At 49.2% G+C, this 16,203-nt stretch overlaps 1 protein-coding gene across 10 annotated transcripts in view; it reads left to right on the top strand.

Moving 5' to 3' along the window:
* The window catches only part of veph1 (ventricular zone expressed PH domain-containing 1), a 61,889-nt gene that overhangs the window by 32,582 nt on the left and 13,104 nt on the right, over window positions 1-16,203 (top strand). For 8 of the 10 annotated variants that reach the window (XR_003889976.1, XM_029843698.1, XM_029843691.1 and 5 more), the window contains 7 exons: window positions 797-960; window positions 1,577-1,612; window positions 1,691-1,885; window positions 7,874-8,094; window positions 8,616-8,813; window positions 9,387-9,691; window positions 9,800-9,945. Coding sequence is in view for 9 of the 10 variants with exons in the window: in XM_029843698.1 (XP_029699558.1) it covers window positions 797-960; window positions 1,577-1,612; window positions 1,691-1,885; window positions 7,874-8,094; window positions 8,616-8,813; window positions 9,387-9,691; window positions 9,800-9,945 (1,265 nt within the window). In the remaining variant the exon portion in view is untranslated. Of the gene's footprint in view, window positions 1-796; window positions 961-1,576; window positions 1,613-1,675; window positions 1,886-7,873; window positions 8,095-8,615; window positions 8,814-9,386; window positions 9,692-9,799; window positions 9,946-16,203 lie in introns of all 10 variants that reach the window. The other 2 variants (XM_029843695.1, XM_029843697.1) reach the window with 2 other exon arrangements.

Genomic DNA, 16,203 nt, shown 5'->3' with positions numbered 1-16,203 from the left:
AGTGATGCGGGCGCTCAACCGATCCATCGTGGTGAAGAAGAAGCTGAGCCGGAAGGCAAAGCTCTCGATCTACCGGTCAATCTACGTCCCAGTCCTCACCTATGGCCATCAACGTTGGGTGATGACCGAAAGAATGAGATCGCGGATACAAGCGACTGAAATGAGTTTCCTCCATAGGGTGGCCGGGCTCAGCCTTAGAGATAGGGTGAGAAGCCCGGACATCCGGGAGGAGCTTGGAATAGAACCGCTGCTTCTCTACATCGAGAGGAGTCAGTTGGGGTGGCTCAGGCATCTGGCTAGGATGCCTTCCGGAAGCCTCCCTTTAGAGGTGTTCCAGACATGTCCCACCGGGAGGCGGCCTCGTGGCCGGCCCAGGACTAGGTGGAGAGATTACATCTCTTGCTTGGCTTGGTAGCGGCTGGGGGTTCCCCCGGAGGAGCTGATGGAAGTGGCCGGTGAGAGGGCTGTCTGGGCATCCCTCCTGAAGCTGCTGCCCCCGCGACCCGGATCCGGATAAGCGGGAGAAAACGGAACGGAACAGAATCCTGGTGGCCCAAATGGTCTGACTGCGAAGTCATGATCTGGACTCTGGATCATGCTTCAGGATCAGGGATGTGCATTAGCACACCTTGGTCTCTTGGTGGCACCTTGTCTCTTCTGGTGCTTCTGTGGTTTTTGTTTTGTCTGTTGCACGAACGGCTTGAAGACAGTCTGAAAACAGCAGCCCTCCTCTCTTTTCCTCCTCCTGTTTTCTTTGGTAGTACCGGTAATAGAAAAGACCTGTGTCTGTTTGCAGGTAACCACATGCTGCTGCGAGTGTTACCGTCAGTCTATCCCAGACAGCCAGAGGCCATCCACTGTCACCTCCACAGCCTCCTTGCCATGATGCTGCAACTGGAGAGCCCAGAGCAGCAGCACCTAATCCGCCTCATTCAGGCTGTGGCAGAGAAACATCCAGTGGTGAGTATTTGGGGTGCTGTTGTGCATAATAGTGTCATGCTCAGAAAAGCCTCCATTAAAGTGAGTTTATCCACAGTTGTCATGATACTGTTGACAACTCCGTTGATCACTCTGTGTTGGATCACAAAACTGTAAAAGCAGCGGCCCTGAAACACGTCATTAAACACGTATTATTGCAGTTTCGAGCAGACATTTCCAAATCATGTCTAACTGAACCTGAGCTGAGCTCTTTTCTGTTTAACCCGGCCAGGTGGCCAGTGAAATGCGTGCTAGTACATTTGGCCCAGAGTCAGCGGAGCAGGAAGTCCCTGCATCAGTCATCACACAATGGAGATCTGGTCTGTCCACCTCCAGACTCAGAGATGCTGTCCTGTTGTGACTGCAGACACACTATTCTCACTCTAGTGAGCAGATAAAAAGCTTCCCATGAGGCCTCGGTTAAGGCCGTGAAGTGCTGACTCACATGTGTGCGGGGCTGGCAGTGCCCTGCTTTGTTAGCGTGATCCAGTCCAGTCTGGTGCAACACAGTGTGACCAGTACAGATAATGAAGGGACACAGTCAAGCTTTGTTCATGGCTCGGTTCATGAGGTGCCAGGTCTCTCTGCTCACTTCCAGCTGAAGACTGAAGACATCTCAGGCTGTGTTTGTGATGTGAGTATCAAAATAAGGATAGTTAACATCCTTTCTGGTTTATCTGTGTGTGTCCCCACAAAGATTTTGAGCCCTCAGGTGCCCCGGCTGGTCAGTTACCTGGAATACCAGTGTCTCAGCGAGGCCCTACTGGGCGCACTGGTGGACGTGTCCCAGGCCAGTCCTTCCTCTCTCTTCGGGCTCCTGCCAGCACTAAGGATTGTGGGACAGCAGTTCCCTGCTCTTCTGGGTCACGTGGCAAAAATCCATGGTTCCGTTGGTGTCATCAGCAAGGTACAGACACATGCCAACAAGAACACACACACACATAAACATATTCAGTGTATAAATGTATACACACATCTCTGTCTTTGTGAGCGCTCACATGGACGTAATCCAGCCCTGTCCTCAGCTTCTGACCCTGTTTCTGACTCAATCTAAGTTCTGACCTGAACCAATCCAAGTGTGAACCCTTAGACACAACTTTGAAGTTGCGAGGACCAGACAAAATGCCCTCACTCTGCTTGATAAATGTGAATTATTGTGCTCATTGTGGAGCATATACCAGATCACACAAACACACAGACACACAGACACACATACACACATATACACACAGCATGAGTGATTACTTTAATGAGTGGAGATGGACGGGCTGAGCCTGCCTGACTTGTCCTCTGTTGTGCTGCCAGGAATAAAACCCTCACTGCTGGACACATCCGGAGGTTGTGACTGTTGTCTTTATCTGGTGTGTGTAGCCTAGACAAACATGTCTCCTCCTCAGAGTTCAGTGTCTGCACAGCTCAGTGAAGATCAACACAACAATGTGTGAACACATGAACTGGGATTCTTCAGTGCTGTAGGAACCAGAGCTGGTGATTACAGTTCATTTAGCTTCAGTATCGCTGAAGGGCTGCAGAGCAAGGAAAGGATGTGCTGACACCATCAGCATGTACACACACACACGTGCACGCATACGTTGAAAGGTCAGCAGTCAAGTCTTTTCAGCTGTGGAACCTGTGAGCCCGCTCCTCCATGCTGTCCCACGCTCCTTCTGTCAGCCAGCACTACTTAGCTCAGATTTGGCTGTCCCAAGACCAGGTCTGTGTTCCCAGAGGACGAGTCTCTCCACAGACCTGGGGCACTAAACACCAGGTCCTGTCAGGACTACAGGCAACCAGTGTGGTTGTAGTCTGAGGCTGTGCAGAAGTGACAGGAAAGTGCTTAAATACTCATAAGAGAGGGTAGGAAGCGTACAAGGACACGAATCAGGGCACTACAGGAGAATGATGAGGAACGGGTCAAATCATTGTGTGTATGCGGATCGTGTTGAGCACAACCATGTGACCATACACACACACACCCACCCACACACACAACAGGTCTACCCATCAGCTGCGACATAGACTGCAGAATCTTAAGCAGCTAAAAAGAGAAGGACTAGGACATCCTGATAGGGTTTATATTTCAAAAGCGTCCATCTTTATGAAGTCATCAGCATGTGTCTGCAAAAGTGAAATCACTGCATCATACAATGATATCACACACTGCTGTCAGTACATTGTCATGTATTGACAGTGATGAAGGTGATGGCTGGATGGGGTTAGGGCACCCCACTCCCACAGGGACCATTTAGGGCCAATTTCCATCTAATTCATGGAAAATTAAAAGGGAAAAGTGGAAATCTGGGAAGAGCTTGTTGAGCTGATGCACATATTTGTTCTGTCCCTCCTCATGTTGGAACCATTTGTAAACTAAGCCAGGCAGTTTCTGGGAAATGCCTCCACAGAGGCCTCCTGGTGATGGCAGCAGATAGTTTCTGCTGTGGCTATGTGCCCCACACAAATGCTCTCACACACTTTCAAACAGAGATGCATTTGTCTTCTGTTGCACAACTCTCTCTGGCTCCTGGAGCCTCTGATCCTAAGGGGGAGTCATTACAGGCTGTGGTTGCATCAGTGTGTGTTTGAGAAACAAACCCTGAGACTCCATAACTGTGGTGGATCCTGGCTTACTTTAACTCACATCAGCTGAAGTTGGGGGTTCTTGTTGCAGTTTGAAGGTCTGATTCTTCTTTTTGGCTCATTTGATAAAGAAGTTGAAACTCCTGAATTGTGTTGTCACATTACAGCATCAAAGTTTCCAGAGAAGTCTCATCTCAGGAGGATCTTTAACTGGAGCAGCTGCCTCCCAGTTTATACTGGAACTGTCATCTCTGAGGCTAAACTTAGATCAGAAATTCATGTCTTTCATGTCCATACTGTCACCATCCTGGACTGGCAAATGTTGGAACATCCTCTGTGTTTCCCAACAGGAGGCTGTTCTGGAGCCAACAGTCCAGTTTTAAAGGCTTCTAAAACGGAGGTCACTCTTCTGCAGACCTCCACAGGAAACTGAACAGGAAAGGGAGAAAGACAGTGTTTTTGTTAATGTTTAGTTGTCAAGTAGAACACATATCCCAGCGCCGGAATGATGATGGACGGTCCAAATGTGCCCGATACAGAAATTTCCACATTTGTCATGAGGTTCCAGTGAGCAATGTGGGTTCAACACTTCTCAGGGATCAATGGAATCTTCCACTCTAACTGTTGTTGGACCAGTGATTTTTTTTATTGGTATTGTTTAATGTTCTGGTGGTTGTTTTACCTGTATTAAGACTGAGTGAGCCCTGAAACACACGTTGATCTGCTCCTCTGGTCCTCTGCTCAAGTCCTCTCAGCTCTTCTCAATGGTCCAACGGCTGACAGCTTTTTTAGGGCACAGAGAGTAACAGAGACTTTTGTATTTGTCCATGAGTGTCTGTCTTTCACAGGTGGACATGTCTTTTCTACCAATTCAAACTCTGGGAGTTTGTAAAATCCCAGTTCAGTCAAAGCTATAATGTCAAATACAGCAGAAATATCCCAAACTGGTATTTTGATTATGGGAATTTGATGCTTCTGCTGCATACTTGTCAATCTTAACTTGATGAAAGTTTATTTGCATTCTATTGTTTTTTTCCCTGATCTTCAGGCAGAAGTTCTTCAGGTTGATGCATTACACTGAATTCCTGATTTACAACTTGTTAGCATACGTGTGAGTACCTGCTGGAGTAACGAGGGGCCTCGCTGAACATGTTTATGGCCCCCATGTTTTTCCACACACCTTTTATTTCCTAATTTACTGGCTTCACCTGCTCCCAACAAGAAAATGGATACCTTCTTCTGTCCCAGCATGCAGTAAAAAGAGCGACAAACCCATTTGTTGCCTCAACCCAAACACTGTGAGTAAGATGCTAGTCCTGTCCACATAACGATCAACTTCCAGCAACTTTACAAGCATATTTGTTGCAACTTGCATATTTACTGCATTACATCACAATATTACACCTGTTTAGGTTCCTTTTCATTTCCTTCTAATGTCCAATTTTAAAACAGAATGGTTCAGAAGAAAATAACTACATTACCCACAATCCTGCTGCTCATATCCAAACATCAGGAGCCACCACTAGCCAACCTGGCAGCTAAGTCAATGTGTGAAAGATGAGCTGATATTAGAGGGCATTTTCAGTAGGACCAGAATCAGTTGGGCTCAGTGATGCCAGAAATGTTACAAATGTTTTAAAATCCTCCATAAATCTGTCGCACATTCTTCCACTATTTCTGAACTGTAGTTGACATGGGTGGATGCACAACACGGAAAATCAATTTTCCGTTTGATGTGCTAGACGAAATGGCAAATTTACGATCATTTTAAATCCACATCAGTTACATGCTGCTCGCCAAAACCTAATGATTGAGATTCAGAACGTCAGCTCTCTCATAACCACATCTATGTTTCTAAGACATTCCACAGACCCTAGCTATTCTCAGACCTAGACTCACCAGCATTTGATCCAGAGTCACCAGGATTTAATCTAGGAGCATCAAGGTTTGATCTATAGTAATAAGGGTTTGATCTAGAGTCACTAGGGTTTTGTTATGGTTTAACCAGGGTTTGATCCAAATGAACCAGTCAATGAATCCGATGAACCGCGCAGGAATCAAAGAACGTTCCTCTGGACCATATCCCTCCCAGTCTTCCAAATACTGTATCCCTCTTCCACGACGGCTAGAGCAGAGAAGCCGCCTTACAGCATATACGGGACCCTCCATTGATCAACTGAGGCGCGGGAGGGGGTGGCGCGGGGGGAACCAGTGGACTTACCTGAACAGGCTTGACCCTGGACACATGAAAGGTAGGGTGAATGCACATGGATCCAGGGAGCCAGAGTCTTACCACTGCCGGACTGATGATCTTCACGTTGGGGAAAGGGCCAATGAATCTTCAAGCCAGTTTCCTAGATTCCACTCAAAGGGGCAGATCCCTAATGGAGAGCCAGACCTTTTGACCAACTTGGTAGACCGTAGCTGGAGATCGATGTTGATTGGCGGCGACAGAATAACAGTCAGCAGCACGAAGAAGGGATGCATGCATTTGGTGCCAGGTGCGATGACAGCGGCGAATGAAGGCAAAAGTGGAAGGACCTCCTTTTCAAGGGCAGGAAAGAGCCAGGGTTGGTACCCATAACAACACTGAAATGGTGAGAAACCAGTGGCATATGAGGGAGTTGTGGGCAAATTCAACCCAAAGAATCTACTCCAACCAGGAGGAGCTGCTTGTCTGGCCTCTGCATCGGCTGTGGCCATCATGGTCTCATGCTGCTGCAGAACCACCTCAATCCTGTCAAGGCGAGCCAGTGGTGAGGGGCCATGTGCTGGATCCATACTTGGCCAGATTGTACTGACACGGTGTGATGGGATCCACTTGCAACACAGGAGTTCCGGACAGTTTTAATAAATATCTTTATTAAAAACTTGTGGGTAACAGCACGGTAGGTATCACAAACCTCTGTGGCATGCAAAAAAGAACACAAGAGGGCAAAGTCCAAACAAACACAAGACAAAAACTCTTGAATGGGGCCAGAAGGTTGTCAGGTTTACCAGGGCACTGACAGAGAAGATAAGTCCAAGGCAGGCAGGGTCAAAACCAGGATATGAAGGCAAAAGTGGAAGGACCTCCTTTTCAAGGGCAGGAAAGAGCCAGGGTTGGTACCCATAACAACACTGAAATGGTGAGAAACCAGTGGCATATGAGGGAGTTGTGGGCAAATTCAACCCAAAGAATCTACTCCAACCAGGAGGAGCTGCTTGTCTGGCCTCTGCATCGGCTGTGGCCATCATGGTCTCATGCTGCTGCAGAACCACCTCAATCCTGTCAAGGCGAGCCAGTGGTGAGGGGCCATGTGCTGGATCCATACTTGGCCAGATTGTACTGACACGGTGTGATGGGATCCACTTGCAACACAGGAGTTCCGGACAGTTTTAATAAATATCTTTATTAAAAACTTGTGGGTAACAGCACGGTAGGTATCACAAACCTCTGTGGCATGCAAAAAAGAACACAAGAGGGCAAAGTCCAAACAAACACAAGACAAAAACTCTTGAATGGGGCCAGAAGGTTGTCAGGTTTACCAGGGCACTGACAGAGAAGATAAGTCCAAGGCAGGCAGGGTCAAAACCAGGATATCCGATCAAAGTGCTGGAGAGTCTGGCATGGAGCGATAACAATCTGGCAAGGCATGAATGTACAGTGAGTGTAGCAGTGGTTTAAATAGGCCTAACAGGGAGCCACAGGTGAAAATGATGAAGGCTGATCAGATGGGTGTGGAGGAGGGGCATGGCAGAGTGAGTGGAATTTTCCACCTCGGCATGAGAGCAGAAGACCAGGCAGTGTCAGATCTAGACTCACGAGGGTTTGATTCAGAGTCACCAGGGTATGATCTAGAGTGACCAGGGTTTGATCTATAGTCACCACATTTTGATCTAGCGTGACCAGGGTTTGATCTATAGTCACCACATTTTGATCTAGCGTCATCAGGGTTTGATCCAGAGTTATCTTGTTCTAAAGTCACCAGGGTTTGATCCGGATTCATCCAGAGTCACCAGGATTTGACTCATAGTCACCAGGGTTTGATCCAGAGTCACCAGAGTTTGATCTAGAGTCACCAGGGTTTGATCCAGAGTCACAAGCGTTTGACAAAGTCACCAGAGTTTGAATCAAACAAAGTCACTTCAAGATTTGAAATGTGGGTGAGCTTGTAAATTCTAATCACCAGCAGGTCAAGTGTTGGAACCGTAAAATTGGTCTGGTTGCATCAGCTGTAGAAAAACTGTAGAAAAACCGAGTAAACCCAGTTCCACCGCTGTACACCAGTACAATGTATTTGACAACATTTTGCTGAAATCTTTATTCTGTCTCTAGGCTCACGCTCACAGTTCTCTGGTCTACCTGGTGTCCCTCTTGGGCAGTGTGGAGCACAGCATTCACCATATGTTGCTGCTGGAGATCAGAGCTCTAACTGACCGTTACCCATCATTGCTGGGAGGTGGCACTAAAGATATCTACAGGATGAGCAACTCCTTTACAGCGATTGCCAGGCAGCTGGGACGGAGACTGGAGGACAATACAACCTCACACTGCAGGTCATCAATGCTTTATATCATATCACACATTAACACATTGACCTCATTGACCAACAGAATGTTCTATTCAGACTGTGTGGATAACAGCAACAGTAGTTAATGCTAACAGAAGCACAGCCAATGTGTATGTTTAGTATGAATGTGAATGAGAAACAAGAGCATAATCTATTGGGGACAACGTTTCCATAGTAGCGGAGATTCCTGGATTGTATTTTGAGCTACAGAGAGAGCCTGAGACATTAGGAGAACCAGCCTGGTTCTGGCAGCCTGTGGAGCAAACAGAGTGTTTAATGAGCTCATGAAGCAAATGACATAGGCAGACCGAGAAGAGATGAATAACATGATTAGAAAGCAAAAAACAGAGGAGAAAGTTTTCAGAGGGAGGACAACAAGACAAAGACAGATGATGGTCATGCTGAGAAATGCTGGGAAGGGAGGGGGGAGACGTGACTGAAATCAATTCAAATATGTCTGGACAGTTTCAACTCACGTGCCCTGCACCTCCAACCCGTGTGTTACAGGATACACGAGGCCTCTTCTCCCTCTGTGTCTCCTGCAGGAGGCAATAGAACTGAGCAGCAGCTGCAGGTGAGCAACAAGGCCTTTGAGGACAAAATGATGGAGGAGGCAGGGCAGCAGGGAGCCCCACCCACACCAGAGAGACACTACGGTCTGACCCAGGCAGTTAGAGAAGAGCGCCGAGAGATAAGGTTCAACAGGTTAAACTTCTGCTCTTGCAACAGTTTGGAGACCAAATACTTGGCAACTGTGATCACATGTAATTACCTCCAATCACCTGTGATCACCGGTAATTACCTCTAGTCACCTGTGATCACCAGTAATTACTTTCACTCACCTGTGATCACCTGTAATTACCTCTAGTCACCTGTGATCACCTGTAATTACCTCCAGTCATCTGTGATCACCTATCATCACCTGTAATTACCTACAGTCACCTGTGATCACCTGCAATTACCTGTAATTACCTCTAGTCACCTGTAATCACCAGTGATCACCTGTATTCACCTGTAATAATCTGTAAGTACCCGTGATCACCTCTAGTCACCTGTAATCACCTGCAATCACTTGTCTTCACTGTGATCACCTGTAGTCCCATGTGATCATCTGTAATCACCTTTAGTCACATGTTAACACCAGTAATCATTTGGGAATGATCCTGATGATGTTAGTGTGCCAAGTTTCCTGGAGATGATTCTACAGAAACTAAGGCCTTCTTCCACAGCTTTTCAGAAACGGGCAGAGGATTTTCCTCATCCTGTTGTCTTCCTCAGATCGACGAGTCTGGCTCTTCATGCTGTGCGCTCGTGGTCCATCAGCTCTGACACCGGCGAGGATAATGAAGGAAATCAGGCCGCCAGTAACTCAGAGAACAAAGTGATCAACTCTGAGACCACCACCGCCCCTGCCCCTGATACAGGGGTCACAGAGCCTGAGAGGATGGACAGAGATGGAAAAGAGGAGGAAGAACAGCCCGACAAACTCTTCATCCACTTGAGAGACAACATGGAGACCATCACAGAATTTTGTAAAAGCCTGATGCATCAGATCCCTACCCCGGACCACTGCACCATCGAAGGTAGTTCTCTGGTGTGTGTGTGTGTCTGTGTGTGTGTGTGTGTGTGTGTGTGTGTGTGTCGTTTGTCGTTTGTGTGTGTTTGGACTGAACTATCTTTACGTGTGACAGACTCAAACTCAACTGGAGGCCGTGTGGCCAGGCTGTCATTCTCCTGTCCTGTAAAGAGTCCCTACTGTCTGTATGCCAAGTCCTGCTTCTACCTAAGCAGCCGGCAACCTGACCTGTGGATCCACATCATGCTGCTGCAGCTACAGGTGCACCAACACATCAATCTTTAATCCATCTTTATTTATATAGCATCTGTTACAATCAAAGTTGTTTCTAGGCGCTTTACAGAATCCCAGGGCCTGACCCCAAACAAGTAACAATGGCAAGGAAAAACTCCCCTTTAACAGGAAGAAACCTTGAGCAGGACCAGGGTCATATAGGGGGACCCTCCTGTTGATGGCCGGCTGGGTAGATAGAGAGGAGAAAGGCGGAGGACGGGTAGAGGAGAGAATAAGTAAAGCATAGAAATACATAGAGAAATACATTATATTAGGTAAAATAAGCTGCCGGTAAAATTGAGTTGAGTGGGTCAGCGGGGTCAGAGGTCAGTAGGTCAGCATGGAGCTCTGAAGACGGCGATACCTGTAGATGAATACAGAAGGGGGGAAGCAGAAAAACTAAGTGTAATAAGTACTGTTTCTGTGCTATGGTGAGCTCTAAAACCTCACTGAAACATCTCAAACACTCAGTTTCTCTGCAGGTGCTCCAGTAACTGAGTCACCACCACCTTCTCAAGAATTTTAGAGATAAAGGGAAGGTTGGATATCGGCCTATAACTTGCTAATACGTCAGGATCCAGTGATGTTTTCTTTAGCAACGGCTTAATCACTGCTACCTTGTAGGACCGGGTTACATAACCTGTCACTATGGAACAATTGATCTGGTCCAGGATAGAGCTGCCTATCATTGGTAAAACATCCTTGAACAGGTGTTTTGGGATGGGATCTAAAAGACATGTGGTGGACTTGGATTTCTGAATTAGTGAAGACGCCTCAGAAAAATATATAGGGGTGAAGGAGTTTAAGGGCTTGTTGGAGACCCCTTCGTATGTTCCCACAGTCAGCACATCTGGTGATGGTCCAGTTGTTGGGATGGCCTGGTTGGCTTTTTCTCTGATAGCTAGAACTTTATCATTGAAGAAGCTCATGAAGTCTTCACCACTAAGGGAAGAAGGTAGATACATGGAAGATACGTGGATCTAAAACGCTGTGATTCTTGGTTAATTTGCCCACAGTGCTGAAAAGAAACCTGGGGTTGTTCTTGTTTTCTTCAATTAAAGAAGAAAAATAAGCTGTTCTCGCCTAACAGAGGGCCTTTTTGTAAACTACCCGACAGTCTTTCCAGGCTACATGATAGCTATCTATTTTACAAGAATACCACTTCCTTTCTAGTCTTCGCACTTTCTGCTTGAGGGCCCTAATGTGTGAATTATACCAGTGGGTGTCTGTGTAGATTCTCAATCATCCAGTTCATCGTTATCCAAGGTAGTTCTCTCTGTCAACTGGACTGTGTTTCTTCTCTTTGAAGACATTTCGCCTTCTATCCAGAAGGCGTCTTCAGTTCACTTCAGGCTTCTGAACTCGTTTGGGACCGAGCTTGAAAATATAGCCCCTGTGGACCATTGGCATGTTAATGATCTGAGTGGTCACCTGAGAGTCATTGGCAGGGTTGTTGGTTGGGTCGTTCACCTATTTTCGGTTGAGGTGTTGGTGAGTCACCAGGTCTCCTGGAATGGTTTGAATGTTTGGTTTGTTGTTGGAAGGAGTGGAGGACTGCATTGTACGTGGGTGACAGGAAGTGCCTCAGCCCACCACCTCAGTTTAAGGATGGTTTTTCCAATTTCACATAGATAGCTTCCTTGACACCACTCTCAAACCAGCTGTCTTCTCTGGCCAGTATCCGTATTTGGCTGTCCTCGATGGAGTGCCCGCTCTCCTTTAGGTGTAAGTGGACTGCTGAGTCCTGACCTGAAGAGGTGGTACATCTGTGTTGTGTCATTGTTCTGTGGAGAGGTTGTTTGGTTTCCCCAATGTACAGTTCCTTGCATTCCTCCTGGCACTGTACAACCAGGAGCCTGTATACCAGGGAGCACACCTCCTCTGATTTACTATTTTCTTTTTCGGGGAGCAACAGAATCAAGCATGATTCTCAGTGAGGTTGCTTCACCTTCAGCAATAGAGTCAACCTCTGCAGGGCTAAGATTATAATAATTGAGCCCTGGAGAAGCACACGGTGGTCCCGGGATGAGCACAGGGATCGCTTCCTCAAACAAAGCTACAGCATTATCTGAAAGACATCTGCTATAGTAAGACTTTGTTCTGAGCATAGAAGAATCCTTAATCATAAATGTCTAGCAGGGGGCCGATATACAACTACAAACAAAAGTGGCTTTTCTGTCCTCTGGTTCAGATGGGTGATGTCAAGAGTCAGGCTTTCAAATGAACTGGAACCATGTTTTGGTCTAGGATTAATTAATAACTTGGAGTGACAGATTGATGCCACTCCCCCTCCTCAACCAGTAACAGGAGGAATATGATAATTAAGATGGGTAGGAGGAGTAGATTTGTTTAGGCTAACATTCTCCTCCTCCTGAAGCCAGGTCTCAGTTAGACAAAATAAATCAATGTGATGATCCGTTATCAGGTCATGCACTAACAGGGATTTGCACAAAAGAGATCTAATATTTAATAGTCCACATTTAATTGTGATATTAGTTTCTGTCACAGCCCCATTTCCCCAGTTCCCTCCTGTCCCTCTGCCCCAGTAATTTTCCACTCTCCCTGCCTCTGCTGCACTCTACCTGCCAGCCACTCCCACCCCGTCAGCTCAACTCCACTCACCTGCAAGCACAGCTGCAGCTTATTCCCAATGAGCCCTGCTTATAAGCCTCCCCTGCACTCTCAGTCTTTGCCAGATTGTTCTTCTGCTTTGATGCGAGACTTTCCAGCGTTATTTCCCTGCCGGATTCCCTGTTATCGACCCTGCCTGTCTTCGTTCTGCCTGCCTCGCCTGTTCCCCGGACAACCTACCTGCTTTCTGCCTCAGCATTTCTGGTTCCTCTCTGCTCGCCTGGTTTTGATTTCTCCGCCTGGCCCCGACTTCGCTGCTGCTCGTCCCCAGTATGCTCCGCTACATCGTCAGCCTCATCTCCTGTAAGACCCTCTCTGTCACTCCTGCCCACTGTCAGCGGAACTGCACGGTTCCGAGGATTTACGTCCTTCCCCCCTGGTTCCGCATTCCGGCTCTGCTCGACCCACTCCCCGAGCCTGCAACCCATAGACTTTGTGTGGGCCCTGAGCCTGAAGAACGGACTATTTCCTGTGTTTCCTTGTCTGCCTGAGTTCCTGTTTGCCCGTGTGCTAATAAAAGTCATTACCACGGTCCAGTTTTCCAGAGTGCTGCTTTTGGGTCCTAATCGCACCCATCACAGTACAATCTGGCCAAACATTGACCCAGCACACTCATCACCACCTTAGTCTCGCTTGGACCAACTGGAGGGGAGGCTCCAACAATTCGAGGCCCAGCTAGCCTCCAACACTGCAGAGGCTTGGCAGACGGCGTCGGCCCTGGAGCGGGTATTAACGTCAGTAGCCACCCAGGTCCAACAGCTGACGGTCTCAGTGACCCAACCGGGCGCTCCTGTTCCTGCTCCAGCTCCTCGTCCTCCGGTTCCTGTGCCCCCACTAGGCACTGCTCCAGAGCCCCGGGTGGGAGCCTGTTTCTCAGGGCCTGGAGGCCACCGGGGGACTCATGAGTGTGAAGCGAGGAAGTCGGCCCTTTGCTGACTACGCTATCGACTTCCGTACCCGGGCCCGGCTTAGTGACTGGAACCAAGCAGCCCAGTGCGACGCCTTCCTCCATGGACTAGCACCATACATAAAGGATGCGTTGGTTTCCTATGATCTTCCACCCTCCCTCGATGGACTCATAGAGCTGACTTCTAGGCTGGACAGACGCATCCAGGCAAGGAGGAGGGAGCTACGCCAAGGAGGGGCGGAGCAGCCTGCGAGGGTCTCCAGTCGCTCCCAACCTGCTCACAGGGCCTGCATCTGGGGGGGCCGATCCCATGCAGGTGGGACGCACCAGCCTGACTCCTGAGGAGCAAGAGCGACGACGCCAGGGGAACCTCTGCCTCTACTGCGGCCAGGCTGGACACTTCGTCTCTCGTTGCCCAGTAAAAGTGAGGGCTCAGCAGTAAAAGGGAGCGTACTGCTGAGTCGGACTCAAGACTCTGCCCCCTGCCCACGGCCATTGTTTCACATCCGGCTCCTGTTGGCGGGGGTTCTCGCACCTTCGCCACCTTCATAGACTCTGGGGCGGCTGTCAGCCTGATCGACAAGGAGCTCGGCGTCCAGCTGGGTATCGACCAGGTTTCCTTACCACATTCCGTTCCTGCCAGCGCCCTGGATGGCCATCTCCTGGGGACCGTCACTCACCAGACCACGCCCATCCGCATGCTTCTGTCCGGCAACCATCACGAGACCATACAGTTCCACGTCTTGAAGTCACCTCACCTCCCACTCATCCTTGGCTATCCCTGGCTCCGTCGTCACAACCCCCACATTGATTAGGCGACGGGGTCCATTCTGGGGTGGAGTTCCTCCTGTCACCAGGGTTGTCTTCATCAAGCGGTTGCACCTCTACTGTCTGTCAGATCCAGTCCGACCGCCAACCTGTCTGGGGTGCCCTCCGAATATCACGACTTCCAGGAGGTGTTCAGCAAGGCTAAGGCTACCTCCCTGCCCCCTCATCGGCTGTATGACTGCGCCATAGACCTTCTGCCCGGCACCGCGCCTCGTCTCTACTCCCTGTCTGCGCCAGAGAGAGAGGCCATGGAGGCCTACATTAATGACGCTCTGGCCGCCGGGATCATCCACCCCTCCTCATCGCCTGCTGGGGCGGGGTTCTTCTTTGTGGAGAAGAAAGACGGGTCCTTAAGGCCCTGCATTGACTATAGGGTCCTCAACGATATCACCGTCAAGAATCGGTACCCTCTCCCACTCATCGCTTCAGCCTTTGAGCTGCTTCAGGGGGCCAAGGTTTTCACCAAGTTGGATCTCCGCAATGCCTACCACCTAGTCCGGATCCGGGAGGGGGATGAGTGGAAGACTGCCTTCAACACACCCACTGGACACTATGAGTACCTGGTCATGCCTTTCGGCCTTACTACTGCCCTGGCCGTATTCCAGGCACTCATTAATGACATTTTAAGAGACATGCGCAACAAGTTTGTGTTTGTCTATCTGGATGATATCTTGATCTTCTCCCAGTCCAAGGAGGAACATGTGCATCATGTCCAGGCCGTCCTCCAACACCTGCTGGAGAACTCGCTGTTTGTGAAAGCTGAAAAGTGTAAATTCCATGCTACCTCCATCTCTTTCCTGGGATACATTATCAGTCAAGGCAGTGTGGAGATGGACCCCTCCAAGGTCTCTGCCGTCACCTCCTAGCCCGTACCCGATTCCCAGAAACAGCTGCAACGGTTCCTGGGATTCGCCAACTTTTACCGAAGGTTCATCCGGAGATACAGCACCGTGGCCGCTCCACTCACTGCTCTTACCTCCTCCAAGGTACCCTTCCGTTGGTCTCCGGCTGCCAGGGAGGCTTTCCAGGACCTCAAGGCCCAGTTCACCTCAGCTCCAATTCTCCTGGTTCCCGATCCTCAGAAGCAGTTCATAGTGGAGGTGGATGCCTCTGACATGGGGGTTGGAGCCATTCTCTCTCAACGCTCTGCAGATGACCAGAAAATGCACCCCTGTGCCTTCCTCTCCCCCGACGTCTGTCTCCAGCAGAGAGGAATTATGACATCTGGAACCGGGAGCTATTGGCCATGAAACTGGCATTGGAGGAGTGGCGTCACTGGTTGGAAGGGACTAAATTGCCCATCCTGGTGTGGACGGACCATAAGAACCTGGAGTACATCCGCTCAGCCAAGAGACTGAACTCCCGTCAGGCCAGGTGGTCATTATTTTTTCCCCTGTTCAACTTTTCCCTCTCCTATCGGCCAGGCTCCCACAATGTCAAGCCTGACGCCCTATCCCGCCAGTTTTTGGGAACGGAAGACACTGCCCTAAACCCAGACACCATTCTCCCTGCTCCCTGCCTGGTGGCTTCCCTCACCTGGGAGGTAGAGGAGCGTGTAAAAGCTGCTATGGAGAATCAGCCTGATCCCAGCTCCTGTCCTCCTGACCACCTGTTTGTCCCGGAGGGCCTGAGGTCTGACATCCTATAATGGGCCCACGGCTCCCGGCTCACTTGTCACCCAGGCATTTGGCGTACCAAAGAGGTCCTGCAGCGACGATTCTGGTGGCCCACTTTAGAGGAGGACACGAAAGAGTTTGTCAATGCCTGCCTGATCTGTAGTCAGCACAAGCGCTCCCACCAGGCCCCTGCCGGTTACCTGCAACCTCTGCCTGTGCCATATCGGCCCTGGTCCCATATTTCTCTGGACTTTGTTACCGGTC

This window comes from Takifugu rubripes, chromosome 11 (assembly GCF_901000725.2).
Source record: "Takifugu rubripes chromosome 11, fTakRub1.2, whole genome shotgun sequence".
Classification (NCBI taxonomy): Eukaryota; Metazoa; Chordata; class Actinopteri; order Tetraodontiformes; family Tetraodontidae; genus Takifugu; species Takifugu rubripes.
Note: the sequence above shows the minus strand (reverse complement) of the source record. Positions and strands in the feature narration are given on the sequence as shown.